Source organism: Macrobrachium nipponense, chromosome 11 (assembly GCF_015104395.2).
Source record: "Macrobrachium nipponense isolate FS-2020 chromosome 11, ASM1510439v2, whole genome shotgun sequence".
NCBI classification, from domain to species: domain Eukaryota; kingdom Metazoa; phylum Arthropoda; class Malacostraca; order Decapoda; family Palaemonidae; genus Macrobrachium; species Macrobrachium nipponense.
The window spans coordinates 77633728-77644452 of NC_061087.1; the positions used below are offsets into that span (position 1 = coordinate 77633728).

Sequence of the window (10725 nt, forward strand, 5' to 3'; positions counted from 1 at the left end):
ACATTTTCATATACATATATATAGTATATATATATATATATATATATAGCTATGAAAATATATATATAATACATAATATGTACACATACACACACACACACACACACACACACACACACACATATATATATATATTATATATTATATATATATATATATATATATATATATGTGTGTGTGTGTGTGTGTGTGTGTGTGTGCGCGTGTGTGCGTGTGTTTGTAAGGGTCAAATCATAAGGACACCCCCACTCTGAAGACAAACTGGAGGCCGCAAAAGTTCTTCGACTCTCTGAAGATACGAGGAGAACCAAGGACTCACGGATTCCTTGGAAGCTCCACCTCTTCCGGGAAAACCCAGAATAGTTCTGGGAAGACCCACATTGAAGCAAGTGGCAGATTTTGAAACTACGCTGTCGCCTCGAGCGTGTAAGGTATAATATCTCATCATGAGTGCTTATAGTATTTGTAACTTTGTGAGTTTATCAAAAATGTCTTTGCTTCGGCAAATTGCTAATATTTGTGGCTGTGGCGAACGTACTAGTAATATTATTGATGATACTTGTGGCTACGGGATTCCCCGTAGTAATATCTTCAATGATAATTGTAGCTACGCGATTCGCCATAGTAATATTATTTTAAAATTGGCTCTGTTCCTCGGAACAGTGTTTACTCTTTATAATATCGGACGGAAGATCTTATCTGTGTGGAATGGAACGCCTGAACTGACGTCACCCGACGTCAGTGAAGTCATCCCAAGCACAATTGATATCCCTGAGGACATTAATAACGCAATGTCGACTTTGAAGGAAGGTTACGAAAAGAATTTGGAAACTCTTGAAGTGGAAATGGAACTGCTTCGAAGCGAAAACTCTCGTCTGCGAGCGACGTTGCTCGAGAAGGAAAATTTGTTTGACCAATTGACTGAAAACATCGACAGTATGAGGCAAAGAGTCATCGACGATTTCGAAGGAAGAATGGACAGACTGGATTATGAAAATAGTCAGTTGAGAATGGAACAACTGGACCGATCTCGAGAGGCCGAAGAATTTCAACATATAATTGGCCGTCTTGAAGAGGAGGTCCAGGCTTTGGCAGAAGACAACAGGAAACTAGAGACCGAAAATATGGACAAGGACAAAGTGATCGAAAACCTCAAAGAAAGCAACATGCAGTGTGATGCGATGAAGAACGGTTTGCAGCAAGAGGTCAGGAATCTCAGCCGACAGAACACTGAAACGGAGATAAATATGGCCGATCTGAAGAAAGAAAAGACTGAGCTGGAAGAAAAGATGGCGGATTTGGGAAAGGACTTTGAAAAGGAAGTTCATGACCTCGAGCAGAGGCTGAGTCACTATCAAGATATAATTACAGAAGAGGACAGAGTGATTGAAAGGTTTAACAAACAGGTGATAGAAAACGAAGAAAAAATAGAAGAGCTAGAAAAAGAAGTCCAAAATTTAGTTGAGCAAAAAAAGGAACTTAGAATCGAAATGGAAGACACTATTGATCGCCTTATGCTTGACCTCAGTAATCTTCATACGAAAATGGACATCCAGATAGAAATGTGTAAGCAAGAAGTGATAAAAAAGGAAGAGAAAATAAATGACCTGGAGAATATTGCAGAGAATTTACTCGAAGAAAACAAGAAAGTTAAAACTGAAATGGAATACAAAATAAATGACCTTAGTCAAGAACTCAGTAAACAGCAGGATCTCAATAAGGAGATTGAAAAGTTTGAAAAAGTCATATTCGAATTTGAACAAACGATTGCAGGTCTGGAAAGTGAGGTCGTCTCCTTGTTGAAAGAAAAGGAAATCTTGAAGATTGAAATGGAAAAGGAAATGAGCGACCTCATATCTGTGAATATGGAAAAGGAAGAGCAGCTGGAACTATTTAAAAAAGAAGTCATTGAATGTGGACAAACAATTGAAGTTTTGGAAAATGAGGTCGTCTCCTTGTTGAAAGAAAAGGAAAGCCTGAAGATTGAAATGGAAAAGGAAATGAGCGACCTCATATCTGTGAATATGGAAAAGGAAAAGCAGCTGGAACAATTTAACAAAGAAGTCATTGATTGTTTACAAAAGATTGGAGGTCTGGAAAATGAGGTCGTCTCCTTGTTGAAAGAAAAGGAAAGCCTGAAGATTGAAATGGAAAAGGAAATGAACGAACTCATATCTTTAAATATGGAAAAGGAGGAGCAGATGGAAATATTTAAAAAAGAGGTAATTGAATTTGGACAAACAATTGAAGGTCTGGAAAATGAGGTCGTCTCCTTGTTGAAAGAAAGGGAGAGCCTGAAGATTGAAATGGAGAAGGATATAATGGACCTGAAAGAAGAGATGACTAATCTGCAGGATATGAATTTGGAAAAGGACATGGAGGTTGAAAAATTGAAAAGGGAGGTAATTGAAATTGGAGAGACAATTGGAGTTCTGGAAAATGAGATCGTCTCCTTGATGAAAGAAAAGGACAGCATGAAAACTGAAATGGAAAAAGAAATAACCGACCTAATATCTCTGAATAAGGAAAAGGAAGAGCACTTACAACAATTTAAAACAGAAGTCACTGATTCAGAACAAACGATTGAAAGTCTGGAAAATGAGGTTGTGAACTTGATAGGAGAAAAGAAGAGGCTGAAAACTGAAATGGAAAAGGAAATGATGTACCTGAAAGAAGAGATGACTATCCTGAAGGATATGAATTTAGAAAAAGACGAGGAGACTGAGAAATTGAAAGAAGAGGTAATTGAAATTGGAAAGGCAATTGAAGGTCTGGAAAATGAGGTCATCGAGTTGATGGAGGATAATGAAAAGAGGAAAACTAAGATGGAAAAGGAAATAAAAGACCTCAAAGAAGAGTCGATGAACCTCCAATCACTGAACATGGTAAAGGACGAGGAGAATGAAAATTTGAAAAAAGAAATAATTGAAATAGGAAAGGCAATAGAAGGTCTGGAAAATGAGGTCATCGAGTTAATGGAGGACAATGAGAAGAGGAAAGCTAAGATGGAAAAAGAAATAACAGACCTCAAAGTAGAATTAACTTACCTGCAGGATATGAATTTGGAGAAGGACAAGGAGATTGAAACATTCAAAAAGGAAGAATTGGAATTTGTAGCGACAATTGAAGCTCTGGAAAATGAGGTCATCGAGTCGATGAAGGAGAATCAGAAAAGGAAAACAGATATGAAAGAGGTAATGAACAACCTCAAAGAGTTGATGAAAGAGTACGATATGAATATGGAAAAAGATATAGAATAAAACTTGGAATTGGAATATGAAGAATAAGAAGAGGAAATCGAAGTAATGCAGCTGAGGTAGAATGGAGAGCAAACTGACACTGGCTGGAGAGTGGACAGCGGCCGGGGGACCGCCGGACGCTCACTGGCCCTTCCCAGAAGAGGCGCCCGAAAAAAAAAAAAGCTGGCTGGAGAGTGGACGGCGGCCGGGGACCGCCAGACGCTCACTGGCCCTTCCCAGAGGAGGCGCCCGAAAAAAAAAAAAGCTGGCTGGAGAGTGGACGGCGGCCGGGGGACCGCCAGACGCTCACTGGCCCTTCCCAGAGGAGGCGCCCGAAAAAAAAAAAAAAGCTGGCTGGAGAGTGGACGGCGGCCGGGGGACCGCCAGACGCTCACTGGCCCTTCCCGGGGGAGGTGCCCGAAAAAAAAAAAGCTGGCTGGAGAGTGGACGGCGGCCGGGGGACCGCCGGACGCTCACTGGCCTCCCCAGTGGAGGCGCCCGAAAAAAAAAAAAGCTGGCTGGAGAGTGGACGGCGGCCGGGGGACCGCCAGACGCTCACTGGCCATCCCAGAGGAGGTGCCCGAAAAAAAAAAAAGCTGGCTGGAGAGTGGACGGCGGCCGGGGGACCGCCAGACGCTCACTGGCCCTTCCCAGAGGAGGCGCCCCCGAAAAAAAAAAGCTGGCTGGAGAGTGGACGGCGGCCGGGGGACCGCCGGACGCTCACTGGCCCTTCCCAGAGGGAGGCGCCCGGAAAAAAAAAAGCTGGCTGGAGAGTGGACGGCGGCCGGGGGACCGCCAGACGCTCACTGGCCCTTCCCAGAGGAGGTGCCCGAAAAAAAAAAAGCGGCTGGAGAGTGGACGGCGCCGGGGGGGACCGCCGGACGCTCACTAGCCTCCCCAGTGGAGGCGCCCGAAAAAAAAAAAGCTGGCAGGAGAGTGGACGGCGGCCGGGGGACCGCCAGACGCTCACGGGCCCCCAGAGGTGGTGCCCGAAAAAAAAAGAAGCTGGCTGGAGAGTGGGACGGCGCGGGGGGACGCCAGACGCTAACTGGCCCTTCCCAGAGGAGGCGCCGAAAAAAAAAAGCTGGCTGGAGAGTGGACGGCAGCCGGGGGACCGCCGGACGCTCACTGGCCCTTCCCAGAGGAGGCGCGAAAAAAAAAAAAAGCTGGCTGGAGAGTGGACGGCGGCCGGGGGACCGCCGAACGCTCACTGGCCCTTTCCCAGGAGAGGTGCCCGAAAAAAAAAAAAAAAAAAGCTGCTGGGAGGAGTGGACGGCGGCGGCCGGGGGACCGCCGGACGCTCACTGGCCTCCCCAGTGGAGGCGCCCGAAAAAAAAAAAGCTGGCTGGAGAGTGGACGGCGGCCGGGGGACCGCCAGACGCTCACTGGCCCTTCCCAGAGGAGGTGCCCTAAAAAAAAAAGCTGGCTGGAGAGTGGACGGCGGCGGGGGACCGCCGGACGCTCACTGGCCTCCCCAGTGGAGGTGCCCGAAAAAAAAAAAGCTGGATGGAGAGTGACTGGCATCCGGGGGAACCGCCAGACGCTCATGGCCTTCCCAGAGGAGGTGCCCGAAAAAAAAAAAGCTGGCTGGAGAGTGGACGGCGGGGTCCGGGGACCGCCGGACGCTCAATGGCCCTTCCCAGAGGAGGCGCCCGAAAAAAAAAATGCTGGCTGGAGAGTGGACGGCGGCCGGGGGACCGCCAGACGCTCACTGGCCCTTCCCAGAAGAGGCTCCCGAAAAAAAAAAGCTGGCTGGAGAGTGGACGGCGGCCGGGGGACCGCCGGACGCTCACTGGCCCTTCCAGAGGAGGCGCCCGAAAAAAAAAAAGCTGGCTGGAGAGTGGACGGCGGCCGGGGGACCGCCAGACGCTCACTGGCCCTTCCCAGAGGAGGTGCCCGAAAAAAAAAAAAGCTGGCTGGAGAGTGGACGGCGCCGGGGGACCGCCGGACGCTCACTGGCCTCCCCAGTGGAGGCGCCGAAAAAAAAAAAGCTGGCTGGAGAGTGGAGGGCGGCCGGGGGACCGCCGGACGCTCAATGGCCCTTCCCAGAGGAGAAGCCCGAAAAAAAAAGCTGGCTGGAGAGTGGACGGCGGCCGGGGGACCGCCGGACGCTCACTGGCCCTTCCCAGAGGAGGCGCCGAAAAAAAAAGCTGGCTGGAGAGTGGACGGCAGCCGGGGGACCGCCGGACGCTCAATGGCCTTCCCAGTGGAGGCGCCCGAAAAAAAAAAAAGCTGGCTGGAGAGTGGACGGCGGACGGGGGACCGCCGGACGCTCAATGGCCTTCCCAGTGGAGGCGCCCGAAAAAAAAAAAGCTGGCTGGAGAGTGGACGGCGGCCGGGGGGACCGCCGGACGCTCAATAGCCCTTCCCAGTGGAAGCGCCCGAAAAAAAGAAAGCTGGCTGGAGAGTGGACGGCGGCCGGGGGACTGCCGGACGCTCACTGGCCCTTCCCAGTGGATGCACCCGAAAAAAAAAAAAGCTGGCTGGAGAGTGGACGGCGGCCGGGGGACCGCCGGACGCTCACTAGCCCTTCACAGTGGAGGCGCCCGAAGAAAAAAAGCTGACTGGAGAGTGGACGGCGGCCGGGGGACCGCCGGACGCTCAATGGCCCTTCCCAGAGGAGGCGCCCGAAAAAAAAAAAGCTGGCTGGAGAGTGGACGGCGGCCGGGGGACCGCCGGACGCTCACTGGCCCTTCCCAGAGGAGGCGCCCGAAAAAAAAAGCTGGCTGAGAGTGGACGGCGGCCGGGGGACCGCCGGACGCTCAATGGCCCTTCCCTGTGGAGGTGCCAGAAAAAAAAAAAAGCTGGCTGGAGAGTGGACGGCGGTGGCCGGGGGACCGCCGGACGCTCACTGGCCTTCCCAGAGGAGGCGCCCGAAAAAAAAAAAGCTGGCTGGAGAGTGGACGGCGGCCGGGGGGACCGCGGACGATCAATGGCCCCTTCCCAGTGGAGGTGCCAGAAAAAAAAAAAAAAAAAAAAAAAAAGCTGGCTGGAGAGTGGACGGCGGCTGGGGGACCGCCGGACGCTCACTGGCCCTTCCCAGAGGAGGCGCCCGAAAAAAAAAAGCTGGCTGGAGAGTGGACGGCGGCCGGGGGACCGCCGGACGCTCACTGGCCCTTCCCAGAGGAGGCGCCCGAGAAGCTGGCTGGAGAGTGGAACGGCGGGGGACCGGCCGGGGGACCGCCACGCTCACTGGCCCTTCCAGAGGAGGCCGCCCGAAAAAAAAAAGCTGGCTGGAGAGTGGACGGCGGCCGGCCGGGGACCGTCCGACGCTCAATGGCCCCTTCCAGTGGAGGCGCAAAAAAAAAAAGCTGGCTGGAGAGTGGACGGCGGCCGGGGACCGCCGGACGCTCACTGGCCCTTCCCAGAGGAGGCGCCCGAAAAAAAAAAAAGCTGGCTGGAGAGTGGGCCGACCGCGGCGGCCAGGGGACGACGGACACTCACTGGCCTTCCCAGAGAGGCGAGGGCCTCCCGAAAAAAAAAAAGCTGGCTGGAGAGTGGACGGCGGCCGGGGACCGCCGGACGCTCACTGGCCCTTCCCAGAGGAGGCGCCCAAAAAAAAAAAAAAGCTGGGGCTGAGACAGGAAGGACGGCGGCACGGACCGGCCGGACCGCTCAATGGCCCTTCCCAGTGGAGGCGAAAAAAAAAAAACCCGAGACGGCTGGAGAGTGTACGGAGGCTGTGGGGGACCGCCGGGACGCTCACTGGCCCTTCCCAGTGGAGGCGCCCGAAAAAAAAAACGCTGGATGGAGAGTGGACGGACGGCCAGTGGGGACGCCGGACGACTCACTGGCCTTCCCAGTGGAGGCGCCCGAAAAAAAAAAAAGCTGGCTGAAGAGTGGACGGCGGCCGGGGGACCGCCGGACACTCACTGGCCCTTCCCAGTAGTAGAGGCGCCCGAAAAAAAAAAAAGCTGGCTGGAGAGTGGACGGCGGCGGGGGGACCGCCGGACGCTCAATGGCCCTTCCCAGTGGAGGCGCCAGAAAAAAAAAAAAGCTGGCTGGAGAGTGGACGGCGGCCGGGGGACCGCCGGACGCTCAATGGCCCTTCCCAGAGGAGGCGCCCGAAAAAAAAAAAAAAAAAAGCTGGCTGGAGAGTGGACGGCGGGCGGGGGACCGCAGGACGCTCACTGGCCCTTCCCAGAAGAGACGCCCGAAAAAAAAAGCTGGCTGGAGAGTGGACGGCGGCTGGGGGACCGCAGGACGCTCACTGGCCCTTCCCAGAAGAGACGCCCGAAAAAAAAAGTTGGCTGGAGAGTGGGGACGGCGGCCGGGGGACCGCCGGACGCTCACTGGCCCTTCCCAGAAGAGATGCCCGAAAAAAAAAAGCTGGCTGGGAGTGGGGGACGGCGGCCCGGGGGACCACCGGACGCCTCTGGCCTTTCCCAGAAAGAGACGCCCGAAAAAAAAAACCTGGCTGGGAGAGTGGACGGCGGCCGGGGGACCGCCGGACGCTCACTGGCCCTTCCCAGAAGAGACGCCCAAAAAAAAAAGCTGGCTAGAGAGTGGACGGCGGCCGGGGGACCGCAGGACGCTCACTGGCCCTTCCCAGAAGAGACGCCCCCCAAAAAAAAGCTGGCTGGAGAGTGGACGGCAGCCGGGGGACCGCCGGACGCTCAATGGCCCTTCCCAGAAGAGACGCACAAAAAAAAAAGCTGGCTGGAGAGCGGACGGCGGGCGGGGGACCGTAGGACGCTCACTGGACCTTCCCAGAGGAGGCGCCCGAAAAAAAAAAGCTGGCTGCAGAGTGGACGGTGGCTGGGGCACCGCTGGACGCTCACTGGCCCTTCCCAGAGGAAGCGCCCGAAAAAAAAAAAGCTGGCTGTAGAGTGGACGGCGGCCGGGGGACCGCCGGACACTCAATGGCCCTTCCTAGTGGAGGCGGCGCCGAAAAAAAAAAAGCTGGCTGGAGAGTGGACGGCGGCCGGGGGACCGCCGGACGCTCACTGGCCCTTCCCAGAGGAGGCAACCGAAAAAAAAAAAGCTGGCTGGAGAGTGGATGGCTGCCGGGGGACCGCCGGACGCTCACTGGCCCTTCCTAGTGGAGGCGCCCGAAAAAAAAAAAGCTGGCTGGAGAGTGTACGGCGGCCGGGGGACCACCGGACGCTCACTGGCCCTTCCCAGTGGAGGCGCCCGAAAAAAAAAGCTGGCTGGAGAGTGGACGGCGACAAGGAGACCGCCGGACGCTCAATGGCCCTTCCCAGTGGAAGCGCCCGAAAAAAAAAAGCTGGCTGGAGAGTGGACGGTGGCCGGGGGACCGCCGGACACTCAATGGTCATTCCTAGTGGAGGCGCCCGAAAAAAAAAGTTGGCTGGAGAGTGGACGGCGGCCAGGGGACCGCAGGACGCTCACTGGCCCTTCCCAGAAGAGACGCCCGAAAAAAAAAGCTGGCTGGAGAGTGGACGGCGGCCGGGGGACTGCCGGACGCTCACTGGCCCTTCCCAGAAGAGACGCCCGAAAAAAAAAGTTGGCTGGAGAGTAGAAAGCGGCCGGGGGACCGCCGGACGCTCACTGGCCCTTCCCAGAAGAGACGACCGAAAAAAAAAGCTGGCTGGAGAGTGGACGGCGGCCGGGGGACCGCCGGATGCTCAATGGCCCTTCCCAGAAGAGACGCCCGAAAAAAAAAAGCTGGCTGGAGAGTGGACGGCGGCCGGGGCACCGCTGGACGCTCACTGGCCCTTCCCAGAGGAAGCGCCCGAAAAAAAAAAGCTGGCTGGAGAGTGGACTGGCTGGCCAGGGGGACCGCTGGACGACTGGCCCTTCCCAGAGGACGCCCGAAAAAAAGCCTGGCTGGAGAGTGGAGGCGGCCGACTGCCGCTCACTGGCCCTTCCCAGAGGAGGCGCCCGAAAAAAAAAGCTGGCTGGAGAGTGGACGGCAGCCGGGGGACTGCCGGACGCTCACTGGCCCTTCCCAGAGGAGGCGCCCGAAAAACGTCACAAAAAAAGGCCCTTCCCAGATGGAGAGTGACGGCAGCGATGTGGACTGGCCGACCGGCCGGACGCTCACTGGCCCTTCCCAGAGGAGGGCCCGGAGGCTGGGCCCGAGACGCAGCAGGGGGACCGCTGGACGCTCACTGGCAATTCCCAGAGGAGGCGCCCGAAAAAAAAGCTGGCTGGATAATGGACGGCGGCAGGGGGACCGCCGGACGCTCACTGGCCCTTCCCAGAGGAGGCGCCCAAAAAAAAAGCTGGCTGGAGAGTGCACGGCGGCAGGGGGACCGCCCGACGCTCACTGGCCCAACCCACAGGAGGCGCACAAAAAAAAAAGCTGGCTGGAGACGGGGAACGGACGACTGCCCGGACGCTCACTGGCCCACCTAACAGGAGGCGCCCTCAAAAAGCTGGCCCTGGGAGAACCCGGACGACGGCCAGGAAACGCCCGACCAAGCAGGCTGGCCCAACCTACGGAGGCAACCCGAGCAGGCTAGAGACGGACGGCGGCCGGGAGACCGCCCCCGACGCTCACTAGGCCCAACCTCCCACAGGAGGCGCCCGAAAAAGCGGCTGAGAAACGGATGGTTGGGCGGGGGGACCGCCCGACGCTCAATGGGGGGGGGGGGGGGGGGGGGGCCCAACACCCACAAGGGAGGGCGCTCGAAAAAAGCTGGCTGAAGAATGGACGGTGGCCGGGGGACCGCCCGACGCTCACTGGCCCAACCCACAGGAGGCGCCCGAAAAAGCTGGCAAGAGTCGGACGGCGGCCGGGGGACCGCCCGACGCTCACTGGCCCAACCCACAGGAGGCGCCCGAAAAAGGTGGCTGGAGAACGGACAGCGGCCGGGGGACCGCCCGACGCTCACTGGCCCAACCCACAGGAGGCGCCCGAAAAAGCTGGCTGGAGAACGGACGGCGGCAGGGGGACCGCCCAACAATCACTGGCCCAACCCACAGAAGGCGCCCGAAAAAGCTGGCTGGAGAACAGACGGCGGCCGGGGGACCGCCCAACGCTCACTGGCCCAACCCACAGGAGGCGCCCGAAAAAGCTGCCCGGAGAATGGACGGCGGCCGGGGGACCGCCCAACGCTCACGACCGCCCAACGCTCACTGGCCTAACCCACACCCGGCTAGGACCCGGACAAGGAGGCGGCCGAAAAAGCTGGTGGGAGAAGGCGCGGAGGGCTGGCCAGGGCGGGGGGGACCGCCCGACGCTCAATGGCCCAACCCACAGGAGGCGCCCGAAAAAGATGGCTGGAGAATGGAGGGCCGACGCTCACTGGCCCAACCCACAGGAGGCGCCCGAAAAAGCTGGTTTGAGAACGGAGGGCGGCCAGGGGACCGGCCGACGCTCACTGGCCCAACCCACAGGAGGCGCCCGAAAAAGCTGGCTTGAGAACGGAGGGCGGGCAAGGGACCGCGCAACGCTCACTGGCCCAACCCACAGGAGGCGCCCAAAAAAGCTGGCAGGAGAACGGAGGGCGGACGGGGGACTGCTTGATGCTCACTGGCCCAACCCACAGGAGGCGCCCGAAAAAGATGGCTGCAGAAC

General features: G+C 56.6%; 1 protein-coding gene across 1 annotated transcript; it reads left to right on the forward strand.

Annotated features, from left to right (window-relative positions):
* The first annotated feature begins 791 nt into the window (after positions 1–791).
* LOC135209124 (myosin-4-like) lies at positions 792–3260 on the forward strand. Its single transcript, XM_064241769.1, has one exon. It carries the CDS (start codon positions 792–794, stop codon positions 3258–3260), a length of 2469 nt encoding a protein of 822 aa, XP_064097839.1.
* The last annotated feature ends 7465 nt before the right edge of the window (positions 3261–10725 follow it).

What these genes read in the sequence shown, in the direction of transcription:
- LOC135209124 (XM_064241769.1), top strand. Translation starts at nt 792, where the DNA reads ATGTCGACTTTGAAGGAAGGTTACGAAAAGAATTTGGAAACTCTTGAA.